General features: G+C 38.4%; 1 protein-coding gene across 4 annotated transcripts in view; it reads left to right on the plus strand.

The window, feature by feature from the left end:
• The window catches only part of TOX (thymocyte selection associated high mobility group box), a 291,760-nt gene that overhangs the window by 256,173 nt on the left and 19,456 nt on the right, over positions 1-16,131 (plus strand). For all 4 annotated transcript variants that reach the window (XM_023648557.2, XM_023648558.2, XM_070221517.1 and 1 more), the window contains 2 exons: positions 4,085-4,315; positions 15,964-16,044. In XM_023648557.2, the coding sequence (XP_023504325.1) occupies positions 4,085-4,315; positions 15,964-16,044 (312 nt within the window). The remainder of the gene's footprint in view (positions 1-4,084; positions 4,316-15,963; positions 16,045-16,131) is intronic.

Consider the following 16,131-nt stretch of genomic DNA (forward strand, 5'->3'; position numbering starts at 1 on the left):
GTCGTGAAATGCTTGCTTCTGCTAAATGAAACTTTGAGACTGAGCAAGACTCCATGTGGCTAACCCTACAGGACAAGCCAGGAAAATAGAGAAAGCCTCCATACAATGAATCCAATTGATTGGTTTCATGGAACTCTTTAGAATTTCCTATGGGGTTGCCATATATTGCCTCAAAAAGATAGTTTGTGGTTTTGATACACTTCCTAGAGCTTCTTACTGGCAGTGACGGGTTCTCCTGCTTCCTCAGGTCATCCCTAGAAAGTAGGGCCCTGTTGTCAAATACAAGAGTATAATTAGGGCGGGACATCACACATCTTGTAGACCTAAAACCTGCCCCATACTGTCCAACTGCCAATTTAAAAAGAAAAAACGCCTGACGATCAGTGATTCAAAGACAATTTTGGACAATGGATAAGGGAAATTATTTAAATAATTTGAAAAATCTTTAAGAAGTACCTTTACGTTGCATTGTAGGAAATTGATCTCTATGATTCACATTTGATTATTTTCCAGAAAGATTGTTAATAAGCTGCAATCATGGAGATTTCAACATGTCAGATCTTTAATTTTTTAATTAAAATTTAGAATGAGTCCAGCTAATATTCCACATGGATAAGCATTCATTTTCCTACACTTTGTTCTCTACTTCTAAATATTCCCAAGCCTTGATGAAATATGACCTCCAATATCATGATCACTCCATTTTTAATATTCTTCATTGTGGTCTTTTTTAACTTTTTCTTCTTAATAAATATTTTATTAGTATGAATATAGGAATGGTCATGTTTATAAAATTTGGAAATCAGAAGAAATATGAAGAAAATTATAAAGAGTCAGCCTATAACCCAGAGAAATAACTATTAACATATCAAACGTTTTAAAAATCTATCCATGTTTTCTGTCTTACCACATACTTGCTTATTGTGCTCAAGTACTCAAGTAAACTAGTGGGGTTTGATTTCCCATAACAGAAACCAGTTGTGCTTTGACTTGTCCATTGTTTGAACTGTATGATTATTTTATGTTAGTATTTTTGTTACTATTATAACAAATAGTAAGCTCTTACTGTGTGTCAGGAACCATGATAAGTGCTAGTGAGCAAAACCAGATGCGGACCTGCCCTCGTGATGCTTACACTCAGGGACGGGAGAAGACCTAACACATAAATTATTGTGTAATTGTAAGTTTGACGTGTGCTGTGAAGGGAAATATGCAGAACTACACAAGTGAATAACAGGGGCCTGACTGAGTTTAAGGTATCTTTAAGACTTGCAAATAGAGACATCAAATGGCAGTTGTTTCAATGCATTCAAAATTCAGGGGAAATGAACTTGACAGTCATCCACCCACAAATGGTAACGGAAACCCTGCGTACTTAGGAGAACACCTAAGTACAAATGCAAAAAAGAAGACGGTTTACAATAAAAAACTATCAGGAAGGCTACTATTTAATGGTCAGGCGGTGGAGGATGAGCTTAAAAATGATTTTGGAAACAGAGAGGACAGCAAGGTGGAAGTAAAACCCAGAGGCTATCATGTCCTGGAACCCTTGGAAGACAGGGCACTCACAGTGAGAAATCAAGTCAGGGAAGACTAAAAAGTCCACTGGATTTAGCAGTGTGGCTGTTGGTGACCCTATTGAGAGCTAAGTGATGGGAAGGCCTCCTGATGTGAGTTGCAGAGGTTGCATACAGCTGGCACAGACAACCACTTGGAGGAGTTTGGTCGTGAAGAGAAGAAAGATACAACTGTATGTAGCTTGGGGTAAAGAGAAAGTTCACTTGTTTCTTTGTTCTGTCTTTTAAGCATTTAAATATCAGTTGGAGGAGTAGAGTTACAGTACAACTGAGGCCCAGCGTCTCCTAGTCCTAGGCATTCTGATTTAATCATTGTAGAGGAAAGCCTGGGCATGAGAGTGTTATTTACAAGTTTCCCAGGTGATACTAATGTACAACCATATTTGAGAATCACTGTTCTAGGTCATATTTGCCTATGTATCTAGTTTGCAGCTATGACACCAGTTTGCCCAGTATCAGCTCAGTCCCAGCATGCTAGTCCTCTGACAGATTTACATGGGGACCAGCCATTTCACAGGATCACATCTCAGATCCATCTTGGAAAGTTATCTTCTAGTGTTAATCTATGTTAGCCTGTCAGCTCGGTTCAGAGCATTCTGGCCCCATGGGATTGTTTAATTTGCTTCAGAAAACAATCTCGAAATGATAATCTTTTAAATATCTTTCTCACTAAGACAAAGCCAAAGAATTCACTTTGCTTCATTCCTGTCTTTTTTTGGTTCTTGGGGTGTATCTTTTAAACCATGATCTTATGGCATCACAAATTAGTATCAAGCTCATTTCTTTCCATTCATTTAGTACATTTTTTTTTTCTGAAGAAGATTCACCCTGAGCCAACATCCACTGCCAGTCTTTCTCTTTTTTTTTATGTGAGCTGCCACGACAGCATGGTCACTGACAGATGAGTGGTGTAGGTCCACACCCGGGAACTGAACTCAGGCCACCAAAGTGGAGTGCGTCAAACTAAACCACTATGCCACTAGGGCTGGCCTTCAGTAAATTTCTTTTTAAAGTTTCTACCATGTCATAATTAACATTTGAATATCATTTTAAAGTTTTAAATATATATAAATATATATCATCTCAGTAATCACAAAATGACACTGCAACTGATTTGTAGTAGAGGAAATGGAAGCCCAGAGAAATTATGCAATTTGCCCAAGATTGCACAGCTAGAAACAGTAAAGGAGAGCATGAGTCTAGATCTGCTGAGGTCATATCCCCTGGCCTTCTCTGGATATCATGTTTCCTCTCCAATGGTGGCAGTTATTTTACATGAATTACTCTGCCTTGCAATTTATCTGAATAAGATACATATTATATTAAGTTTGCAGTGAGCAAAAAAAGGAAAGCAACAACCACAGTAGTAGAAGGTGAGTGTGCAGAACCTCCTGTGATAATCATGCTCTATTAGGAGATGGTGCGCGTGGGCCTGTATGGTGGTGGGAGAGGCCCGGGAAAGACTATTCCTTCAGAGACAGCACAACTTGGTATTCATGAAGATTCATATAATTTTAGAGCTAGAAAGAAATCCTAGCAATATCTCTCATTCTATAGAGGTGGATGACGTGACTTCAGTTAGAATTAGTTAATATCAAAGGTAGTATTCAGACGCAGATGTCTAAAATACATTCAGTGTGTTTTTTTCCACTTGCATCAGAATAACAATTAAAATTATCCAAATACTCATACTTGAGGACAATGGGAGAAAATAGAATTTATTTTTAAACTGAGTATACTCAGTTTAAAACTGAGTTAAAACTGTTCTAGAAATGTCTAGATTCTACGTCTAGTTTCTAGAAATTCACTCCAATATGGTAGCTACTAGCCACATGTAGCTATTTAGGTTTAAAGCAATTAAAATTAAATAAAATTTAAAGTTTCATTTCTTATTCATGCTAGCCACATTTCAAGTGCTCATTAGTTACATGTGGCTGGTGGCTACCATATTGTAAAGGGCAGATGATAGAACTTTACCCTCACTGCAGAAATTTCTATTGGACAGCACTGATATAGGGTTAAGATTATTCCCAGCTGCATTCCACAGACCTAAGTACAGCATCAAAAGCCATTCAACTTTATCTGCTGGATATGTGGCCCACTATGGTTTTAAAATCATAATTACGAAGAAAAGGATGAACTTCCCAAAAGAAAACAAGTTAGACTGTTCATACAATAAAGTTATTACAAGAAGAATTTGCTGCTATCACAGTTACAACCCTGCTTGTCATTCAGCTTTCTGAATGAGAAAAAAGAAAAGTTAAGTGAGTTAAGGGGTAATATTTAATAGTGTAAATTATGGAAGATTATGTAAATTAGTCTGGAAGAAGGATAAATGTGAAAACTACATGAAATATAGTTTTATCTGAAAAACAACAGAACCAAGTGTCCCTTAGGAATGTGTGTGGGTGAGTGTGTCTGTGTAAGTCAGTCTCGAAGGAGAACAATATGATTTGTCCCCAAATTTTCTTAGTTCCTCTATAATTCTAAATTGGTTTTTATTTCAGATCAACGGCGGAGAGAAGCGACCTGCCTCTGACATGGGGAAAAAACCAAAAACTCCCAAAAAGAAGAAGAAGAAGGACCCTAACGAGCCCCAGAAGCCTGTGTCTGCCTATGCGTTGTTCTTTCGTGATACTCAGGCTGCCATCAAGGGCCAGAATCCAAATGCTACCTTTGGTGAAGTCTCTAAAATTGTGGCTTCAATGTGGGATGGATTAGGAGAAGAGCAAAAACAGGTAAGAAAGGATGCAAAATGGAGTGGGAATCAACGTGGTTTGAAAACGTGTATGTACTCTAAAGAAATGGCTTCTGAGAACTTTGGGTGCGTTCTTCAGATTCGAGAACTAAGGCCTTGGATGCGCCCCATCAGAGCCAGACTTCAGGAGACATACACATAATTACATACTTCTTTATTACTCCTCCCTAAATAGCATGTTACTTCCTTTGTTTCAAAGTTTATATAGTGTAGTTACTTTTGGAAGGACTTTTACATATCCCAGCCAGGATTACATCATTCTTAATGTTGCCAATGTGATCATAAAGGCTAAAAAAATACTAAAAGTATTTTGAAAACTGTCCACACCTCTTTTCAGCACTAACTGTTTACCCTTTGTCATCAAAACCCTCTTTCCTCTTTGCTAAACGAACCTCAAATTTAAGGGTTTCTACTCTTAGCCTTTCCCTAAAGACCACCAGGGTATGTTATTCTATCCCACATATACCATATTTCTAGGCTGTGTTAAATGGGACCAGATGCCTGGTTATTTTTTCTCCTGCGGATTGCCATGGCGTGACTGAGGACCATGCTTAGGGAACGCCACGTGAGACACTGCATCTCAGCCTTAGCATAAGTAGCCCAAAAGGTCTTAAGGAGGATGAGTATCATGGAGAGAGAGCAAGACTTCAGTGCATAGATTAGATGTAGCCCACCTCAACAAGGAAGCGAGACTGATCCCATATTTCTACACCTGGGACTAGATTGCCATTGTTGCTACCTATGAGATCATTGTCACAAAGACAATAGTGGACAAACATTATCATTAAATTACAGTCATTGAAATGATACATAGATGCAGCTTTAGCTGTTGCAGAATCTTATATTGCCATGATGTATTTAATGGTGTATTAGTCTCATATTTGATTCTTGACAGAAACCTTTACTTCTCCTCATCAGGTCCAGGGAAGTATGTAAGAAACAGAAACTTTCCAACCTATATACATTTAGAGGTACCTATATATTGTGAATATATATCAACATCTATAATGTATATAATGTGTTACACTTTTAAGAACCCTTTCACATGATTTATCTCATTTGTTCCGCTCAATATGAATAGATATTTTTTTGATCCATATTGTGTGGATTGTGAAATGGGGCCAGATAGTTAAATTTATTCATTTATCCATTCAACAAATATTTGTTGGGAGTTTACTGTGCCCCAGGCACTGGGGAGATAGCAGAGAACAAGACAGAGTGCCCCGTTCTGTTGAATGATTTGTCTAAGGTTACATGGCTGCTGCACAGAGTAACTGTGACTAGAACTTACCTCTCAACCTACAGCTCTCCTCTAACAAACTGGATGAAATCAATTACTGTTGTAATGGTAAAACCAGTTGCTAAGGAAACATAGAACCTGCCCCTCCTCCTCCACCCCCCTCCCCCCCCACTTCTCTCCAACCCCTTTTCTGTAAGGCAAAGCTGTCTTACAATCCACATGTCTACAAATTTTCTTTTCTCCTTTTCAAGACTGCCAGCCCCAAAGAATGGCCTCATCAGAAAGCACAGGCCTACCATGTGGAATACTGCATTATAAGTCATCTTCAAGGACGGAAAACACTCCACTGAAACATTCTCTGTGCCCTCAATTAAAATACCCATGTCGCTATTAAGAGGGTAGTTGATACTGTATTTTGTGACTCTGTTGAAAACCTAGTATAGTTGCTTCAGGATTTTAGAGCTGGTTTTTATCCTGAGATCAATTTTCTCTCGCTCTCCCAAAGCGGAGGTGTGGTTCCCAGTTGATGTTGGACATTCGCGGTGGAATTGTACAGTGACTTCATTCCTCCGCTCAGTAGAGCATCACTGAATGAGAAATTAGGTGCACATCAACCAGGAATCCCAACCCCATCCCTGCTCTCTGGATTTTGTAACCGTAATGCCTCCCTGCTCCATTCATGATGCCACACACCAGGACATACCTCTCTCTGCTATGAAAACCCCTCGGTGTATTCTTGGGTAGGCCTCTGGCTTCAGTGCTCTAGACTCTTCTGCTTTGTGAGATACTTTCCTCGAGGAGACATCCAGAAAGTGATTGCCCTCCCTAGAGACTGCACGTGGCAACTCTTTTTCATTATAGGACATACATGATCCCCTTCGGAAGACGCAGCCCCTCTCCCCTACCCAACACTCAGTAAAACTGGGAGTGTTGTTCCTGGGCTCATCTGTGCTCCTTTAGCTTCTACTTTGTCAAGTTTTATTTCAAGAAATGTCAGTTGCCTGTGCAAACACCCATCTGATTCCTCTTGTCTATCTCCCTGACCCCAGAGACCTTCTCCTAATTGTTCCCACATTCACCAGAGGAACTCATGTGGTTTTTTTTTTTATAGATTTTATTTTTTCCTTTTTCTCCCCAAAGCCCCCCAGTACATAGTTGTATATTCTTCGTTGTGGGTCCTTCTAGTTGTAGCATGTGGGACGCAGCCTCAGCGTGGTTTGATGAGCAGTGCCATGTCCGTGCCCAGGATTCGAACCAACGAAACGCTGGGCCGCCTGCAGCGGAGCGCACAGACTTAACCACTCGGCCACGGGGCCAGCCCAACTCATGTGGTTTTAAGACCAGTGATTTTAAAAGGGGGAGATCTACAAAGGCCTTCCCTCACCCACGATTGGTGCTTTACATTATGAATATTAAAACTCAGTGCCTGTACCTATGTTTCTGGTGGAAAAGAATCATGTTCTTATGATGAAAATCGAGTAGTTCCTCAGGCAGCAAATATAAAGCTGCAGGTTTCCCCCACAATTCGATTATAATAAGGCCTTTTATTTTTATTATAGCAAGAGGGGAACATTAAGATAATAGTCCACGTTCTTTCTGTCTGCCCATGTAAGGTATTTACAGACCCAAAGAATATGAGCTTGACTATTCTCAGCTGTCACCTTAAAAAGGGCAGTGACTCCCATTCTTGCATTCCACTTTTCAAACTTGAAAGGAGCAATGATCACAATTATGATGTAATACTAAAGCTTTTTAATTGTATATGTGTGATGACAAAACGTTTTCCTCTTTCTCTTTTGCATTTATTTCTGACTTAGTAAGTAACTTGTAATGAATCTACCTTTGGGTTCTCTCTTAATGGAAATGGTTCGGAGTTTTTTTGGAGAATTCGTTTCATAAATAAAGGGTGAAATTATGTAATAGTTGACCCTATATAACTCACTGGGTATTATAAAGCAATTTCATAATCAAAATTCAGTTGTTAAAAAAGTTATGCCAAGATTATTTAGGAAAATGCCTTAATAAAAATAACCACCTTTTTCTCTTATTAAAAAAAGTTGATATTTTAGCACTTAAGCAGCATTACCGAAACGACGAATTGGCAGCAGTTTTGGTCACTCCAAAATGGTTTGTCCCTTACCTTATGATTCTTTGAGTTAACAGAGGTTCAGCATAGCTCATCCTTGCCTCTTAAAAGATGATCTTCCTTAATAGACATAGTGAGACTCCAGCGCATGCTAAAAAGTGTGGTTTATGACACATAGAATGCAGGCCGATCCCAGGGACGGGCAGAAGAGGGTCAAATGAATGAAATCAGACGCTGTGCTTACAAAGGGAGCATATTGCACTGGATGGGCCACTGCTCTGCTGCTCCGTGGCAGCCCTTCTGACAGTTTGCAGGAATTGCCAGCGAAGTGAACACGCCTGCTTAGAATGCATATTTGGGCATCAAGAGAATTTCAGCAAAATAGCCAAGTGTTATTACGGTGTATTACCACCTGTTCTTTCCCTTTATGTTGACTCATTGTGCCAACAGAATATAATATCTCTGTTTCAAACTTCAATTAATTGTACTTTACTCTCATTTAATATTCAAATTGGGGAGCACACATACTGTTATGTATTTTTAAAGGAATGTTGCTGGAGTAGATTAGAGGCAGATCATTAAACTTCAAAATTTAGGACAAATGTGCATGTTACAGAACAGCCCCACGTGATGCTGTTGGCATTGTGTAGGCAGCTGGTTCGAGTAGAAGGCTAGGATTTCATGCGCCACAATTGTTCAAAAATCCTGTTATAATAGCCCACAATTATGAGCAGCTACAAATATAAACACAAACTGGGAAAAATGGACAAAATTATTGATGACTTATTAGGGGCTCAGAAAATTACAATATTTAAGGAAAAACAGCTATTAGAGAGATTACAATTGACTGTTTTCTTGACAGCCAGAGGGAACATGACTAATAGCGCTGCTTATGTTTATATCACATGCTTCCTCATTGTGGAGTGTAGGCGGGAGTAAGAAGCCACTGCGAAGGGCAAGCTTTATTTTCAGAATCCATGGTGAGTGAGAAACTCTACATACTTTGGTTTCTGTGAAGAATCTCTCAGAGAGAAGAAAAATCAAAAGGAAGCTGAAGGAAGTGATAAAAATCCTCCAGGAACACAAAACTCCCTTATGAATCAGTCCTGCCAAAGCCACTGTGCAAACTTCACGTATCAGAGATCTCTCCATTTTAATACTTTGGAAGATGGTGCTGAATCTGGAATGGGAGCGGAATTGTGTTTGGGATTCCAACTGGAGGTTTTAAATGCTAATGAATCGTAAGACAATGGAGAGCCCATTTCAGAAGCGTACTAAGTTGTTTAAAAGGCACCAGATGGAGAAAGGGAAATAAAACATAAGTGTTGCTGTGATGTTGGTCTTTGCCACTTATCTTTCATTGGTTGGAACCTACAGAGAAAGAAAAATAATAACATAACAATATCACGCCCTTTATATTAGGCTCCTTGGAGTGTCAGCAGCCTTCATCATCTTTTTTATGAGGTTCCAGCTGCATTTTCTGCCTATTCCCATTATTTCTGAATTCTCTGATTCTGGTCATCGAAGTAGAGGATCTGGGTTCACAGTGACAATAGAAAACAAATCAAGCCCTACTAAATTAAAGAGTCTGTCCCGCTTTGAAGCAGAAGGGATTGGTCCAGAGAGCTAAAAGGGTTCTTGGGTCCTTTTTAGCCACAGAAAGTCAGCTCTTCAGTGGAAAAGGAAAGTCACCTTAAATCAGAACCAGATGTAAATTACTAAATGAACCTTAAGTTCCTAATTGGAGACACAGTTGGGCTGTAATACATTTAGCAAATTACAAACAAAATGTTCTTGTTTACATTACATTAAATGGCTTTAAAGCTTCAGCCAAAGAGCTAAATAAACACGCTGTTATGCTAAAAACGGAGTGGAAGGCCTGTTCGGAGTTTGGTGTATTCGGGAGAAACCACAGCCCACGGTGCCCAGAGAGTGTATTTTCGTAAATGCTGGCCCTGGCGTGGGAGAGGAGAGGGAGTTTACCTCGAGATCATAGCCTAATGAGCACATATCACTTGCAGGGAAACTGTTCGAATATCGTAACATATGCCTTCTTTCAGGATGCATAATTCATATCCAAAGATATTAGCCATAGCAGTTCAGCTCAATAGCAACACCTCATTATTTTATCCCTCAGTATTTATTCCTATGTTTGACGCCTCATGAAATTACTGTTAATGTGTTTATATAAGGACAGATCTGACACAAGTGGGAAGAATGTAATTTCCTCCTCATTCTTTCCTGCTGCTGTGTCCTCTTCCCCTGGTAGAAGTGGCAAGTGTAAATAGTTAATTTGCTTCAATTATGAGCCTGTCCTGCTAAATTAGAAGCAGCAGGGGTATGAAGAGCCAGAATTATACTTATGAGGCAGCTGACAAATCCTCTGAGCCCACGGAATCAAATCATTTACTCCTCATTGGTGCTCAAACACCCACTACATAAACGCTGCTGGGGTTTTTTCCCCCCTTATCTTATGATAAAAATTCGAATTTTATGCCAACAGTACTTAAGGTTAACTAAAATCCTGTTGTACCATAACATTCACACGTGTTTATCTTGGCCATTTCCTTGTAAACATTATGCATTTCCCCGATTCTTTTTTAAACTAGGAGTAAAAGATATGGGAGACAATTGTTCATCTATAAACTGTAAAATGTAAGAAAAGTTTATGTTCATAAAAATGTGAAACTGAGCAATTAAAATTATTACATGAAATGGTGAGCATATTTTACTTACACAATGAAGGTATGTATATACACATAGAATTATTCATACATAAATGGAATTATTGCATGCCTTCTTGGTGTCAACATAAGTAGTACACATATAGAAATAGCCTATGCTCATGTCCAGTGGGAGCAGGCATTTCACTTGGAAGTTTCCGTGGCATTGGTAGGAAGAGAATTTAAACAAAATACTCACCAAGTCCCATGTGCTTTATGTATTATTGGTAACAATGTCTCCGGGGGGGGTGGGAGGGGTGGGTTGTATATCTGTATATCAAATCCTCTCTTTCCATTGGTGTCCATTTTAATTTAGAAGATGTAAATCAGTATTTTATCACGAGCACTCATACTTAGTCTGACTCACAGAAGGAGAAAACTGACACTAGAGATTGTACACTCCATCGCAAATATTTCCTGAGCACCTGCTGTGTACCAACACTGCCCTGTGTGCTGGGGCTTCAGCTGTAGACAAGAGGGAGCAGGCCCCCGAAGCTGGGTGCCTGAGAGAGGCATCCGGGGAGTTCTCGCACAGCTAGGAGGAGCTACTGAGTAAAAGAAGATGGATCTTTGATATCAGATCAGTTTCATTCACACCGTGATTCTGCCATACCTCCTGTAAGATACTGAGTAAAATAACTACCCATTCTAGTCTGTGTTTTCTTATCTGTAAAATGGGGATAATACCATTGCAACATGTTTGTTGAAAGAATTAAACACTATATATATATATATATATGCATGTATATGTGTATATATGCATGTAGATGTGTATACATATGTATGTATATGTGTATATATATATATATGTGTGTGTCTGACACAAAACATGTACTCAATAGAAGCATATTTTTAATGCTTTTCTTGGTTCTGTAACTTCAATACCTCACACCACGGCAGGCACATATTGGACACTCAATATGTTGTTAAGTGTAATTGAATGACATCATACTTGCCCCAGTCATCCTTATTTAATGAATCAACAGATATTTTTGTGTGTGTGTATGAGGAAGATTGGCCCTAAGCTAACATGTGTTGCCAATCTTCCTCTTTTTGCTTGAGGAAGATTGTTACTGAGCTAACGTCTATGCCAGTCTTCCTCTATTTTATGTGGGATGCTGCCACAGCATGGCGTGATGAGCAGTGCTACGTCCGCACCCATGATCCGAACCTGGGAACCCTGGGCCGCTGAAGCAGAGCACGTGAACTTAACCACTACACCACCAGGCTGGCCCCTCAACAGATGTATTTTATAACGACTTTTCAAGACAGGGAGCTTGCTTCTGAAATCTACCATTTCAGAAACAGGTCACACCATTATTGTGGAGGCCATTTAGATGGATAAGATGGTCCCTGAAAAGAATCAATAGCAAGATTTTTGTCACACTGTATAATATTTTCAACCCTCTGAATACTACTTTGTGAAGTTCTTTGAGTTCTGGAATGCTTAAGAAAACACTGAGCAAGTTGCACAAGATGGAAATTTAACCACATTCTAGAACCAAGTTCCATATAAAATGCTCTTGCTCTAACTGTCCTAAATAATAACAACATTGACAAAAGCTGCAAACATTAATTTCTAAAGGATATGGCAAGGAAGTGCGATTAAATTATTCTTTCTTGTACACAGCTGTATTTCTAAGCATTTTCTATAAATATGAACTTGTACTGGGGAAAAAAGAAAAACTACATTTGAAGTTAACTAAAAAGAAAAATGCCTTTTAGGTTTTTTTATAGAGGTTGAATAAAAGCCAGAATTGGAAGAATTATAAATTTTTCTCTTATTATTACTGTAAAGACTTGGTTGAAATAAACTATGACTAGAGATTAACTTAGGGCCAGAGCAGAAAAGAAGGAAGGAAGAAGGAATTAAGTGGTATTTATAAGATTTTGCTTTTTTGTGTGAGTTGGATGGATTATTTGTTTGGGGAAGGAACAAGAAAGTAAAAGAGTAAAATGACAGATTGTGCTAGAGTTTTTTTCTCTTTGGGTGTATCATATTCATTGATATCGAACTGCTGACTCTAATTATGGATTATTAGCCTATAAAAACATATGTACGTGCCGGTATTTAGAGCATTTCAAATATGATTCAGTGAATCACTAGATTACATGAACAAGATTGGGATTCTGTAGAATTGCTGTTTGATGTCTGTCTACGTATGTTTTAGGTTAGCTGTTATATATGTTTTAGTTTAACCACTGAGATGCAATCCTTAGATAGGATATGGTAGTTTTCTTAGAATAACAAACCACAGCATATAACTAAGTTAGGACAGGATGAATTCAAAAGTGTTTGGATGAACTGGGGAAAATGATAAATGATGTATTATGATTTTTAAATCCTCATCTGGCCAACTTTGCACTTTATTTCAAACAGCTGTAGACCATTTGGAAGCCATTTTGTAGCTCAACTGAGTACTAATATTTACTGTATGAATCACATATCTTTAAAATATTTGTCTTTCCCTGAGAGAGAGACCGTTTCTTTCCCAAACTTCACTTTGACATAAATCAGACCCATCCTCCTAGGTTAGAAGATCTGATCAGTGCAGTGGGGAGTTCGTTGCCAAATGCAGTCAGCAACGTCTTTACTTTCTGTGAGAAGAAGACTTTCTCTATCCATGAATAGAGGCTTTGAAACATTTTTGAGGAACTTTTTACTGATGATTTTTAAATATCTATTCGAAAGTAACAATTTCCCCCACTCGTATATGAAATTCTTACATATTTTTATCATTCTCTAATACACTTAAGGTCTTTCTTCAGACATTTCCATCAAATACAGAATTCTGAAAGGATCCCTGTGCAACCTTAGAAGGTAACAAGAGAAAGACCTACAGAACACGTAATATAGGAGGCATTAGGTAGTTCTCAAAGGTGGAGATTCTAAATTACTGTCCGGGAAACCACTTCAGATTGTAATTCTCATCTGGGTTACTCCCCTTTAAACACAATTGCAGAAATATACCTCCTGAAATTACTGCCCTTTGAATCCTCCTTCTGAACATCTGCAGCTATTCAGGAAAGAGCGAATCCATCAATCCACGTAATGTGACGTGATGAGTTTACTCTTTTCTAAAGTGGTATTTAGGCACTTGTGTGATGATCCCACATAGCCAATCATCAATAGCCTATAGGGAGCCATTTGTAGAAAACAGGGCGCTCCGAATGCTAGTCAGGTATCTCATAACAACATCGATCCCAGAGTGAAACCAGGGGGCACATATCCAGCCTGAAACACACTGAGTTAGCCACCTTTCTCCGCTGATTGTTAATCAACAAATTTCAGGAAAGTTAACACTTTGTGCAGGCTTAACTACTAGGAGCCCAACAAAGGGAGAGATCATAGTAACACTGCTGCTGTTTTGGTAGAAACCAAATGCAAGAAAGATGGTAGATGCTATAATCAGGCCATCCGGCAACACCGTCTTATCTGCTGCTACTTAGAAAATGATGCTTTGGGCAATGCTATGGACCAAAGTGTGTCATATTTGCTTTTGGAAGTTAAACAAACCCTGGTTAGCTCCCTGGGGGGGTCACTCGGAGTAGCATATTAAAAACATGATAGAAATGCTTCAAGTATGCAAATGCATACAAAGATATATTTACTAAATATTTGCTTGAAAGTCCTGAATAGGATTTCTATCTATATCTGAGAAAAACCCTCTTGAAACAGTTTTAAGGTATCAAAAGTAAGTGTAAACATTGTCAGTTTAAGATCATTAGTTATAAATTATGTCTTGGAGGAGAGGTTGAAGGAAAAACTACAAACATATCTGTCTCTCAAGAAAGAAAATAAATCAGTAAAAAGCAGGAGAGCTCTGTGTTTCTGATTATGGCTGAACTGAAGCATATAACATACATGGATTGTATTATTCAAAGGCATTTGCTATACGCTAGCATTTTTTGTTTTCACATGCAAATTTCCAAAACAGAATCTGAATTTGGTTCTAATAATTAGCTCAGTAAATTTGGAATATTCTTGTACTTGAACCAAAGGATTCACTGGCTTTTTACTGAAATACTTATTTTAAGTTTCTTTAGTTTCATATTTAGGAAAGACGGCACAATATCGTATGAATTCTTAATTGCCTCATTATAATTGCCTTTTATTATACCAAAATGCTAAATATAAAATTCTAGGCTGAGGACCTCCCTAAAGGAAGAGAACAATTAGCACATTCATTTCATAGGGACCTTTATAATTCTGTTGACAAGGTTAGTCATTTGTTTACCTTAAGTAAAATGTTCTGCTTTAATTAAAATATTCATGAGTAAATAATATTTCTTACATCTTGAATTTCACAGTTGGGGTCTGGGCTCAGCAAACCATCTTAGAAACCATAAAATGACCTCTGCTGCCGACTTTGGCAGATATTTGGTCTTTAGACATAGTTTATATTTAACTCTGACTAATTCTAAAGCCACTTTTCAACACTGATCTGTGTCTGTTTTTGAGCTCAGCATCACAAAATATTAAGCAAGCCTCATTCCCTGCTATAAACTTTAAGATGTGGGAAATTTAAAATAGCTGTATTGATGAAAACATATTTTCCTTTACACAGCAAATGGTGAAAACTATTTTTTTCTTTGGGGATGTTTTCAAAAGATCGCCAAAACAGACTCTAAACCCTTGAAAGAATCAACGTCGGGGTGGCAGGCGACCATGTGTATTCACTTTGCTAATCTTTCACTTTAAACTCTGATGACTGCTTTCTGTCTAACTTAGTGATATGAACTTTAGCACAGCAGCAGGTCATTTTTCAGTACTTTTGTTCAACTTAGGATGATTTTACTTTCAAGATGATTCCCCTGAAAAATGAAAAGCTTCTGTAAACTGAAATTCATTTCAGGACATTCTTACCTTTTCACAATGAGGTGTCCACAGATCCATGTCATGCAATGTTTTCATTGGAGAGAGCATGACCAGAGCGGGCTGCGTGGCATGGCATGCGTGCAGTCCTTGGCCGCTCAGTGTCCCCATTCCACTCCTAATGTGCCTCTGACTGCCATTGCCAATTCCTGAATCTTTGAAAACAGAACTTCAAGGCCCCAAATTTTAAAATAGTGACGAAACTGCGAACTCCATAACCGTTCCTTTGATTTACTTATTGAACATAATTGGTCATCTTTGAATTCTGTCCTTGTTTGTATATTTAGCGTGGAACATATGTATCAGGATTTGAATGCGCTATAGAATTATCTGCCATTATATAAATATGAATGGCTTCTCTATTCACATATGTTTTCCCTGGGAACCTTCGTCAATAGTATCTTTCTAAACCAAATACCTCCGCTCTCAGAGTAACCCAGATAAATCCTTTCATATGCTTACTGTAAAATGGAAAATTTTATTATGGTTAATCTTCTTTTTATCTAGTCTATTGCCATACTTCTTAAAAATCTGTTTCAGTACGAAAACATAATCTTTAGGGAGATATATGTTATTATATTATATAATTGTGTATATGCATGTGTGTGTGTGTGCACGCGCGAAATTATCATTCTGCATTGTACTTCTCTGGAAACAAAAGCAGATTCACTTTCTAATTTAAGACTCTTTGTTGTTGTTACAGGTCTATAAAAAGAAAACCGAGGCTGCAAAGAAGGAGTACCTGAAGCAGCTAGCAGCATACAGAGCCAGCCTTGTATCCAAGGTAACGTGCAGTTGCGTGGTATTGTGACGGATTGCGGCCATCTTGCTGCAGACTATGATGGTCATTTAAAAGCATTAAAGATTACGT

Source organism: Equus caballus, chromosome 9 (genome assembly GCF_041296265.1).
Source record: "Equus caballus isolate H_3958 breed thoroughbred chromosome 9, TB-T2T, whole genome shotgun sequence".
NCBI classification, from domain to species: Eukaryota; Metazoa; Chordata; class Mammalia; order Perissodactyla; family Equidae; genus Equus; species Equus caballus.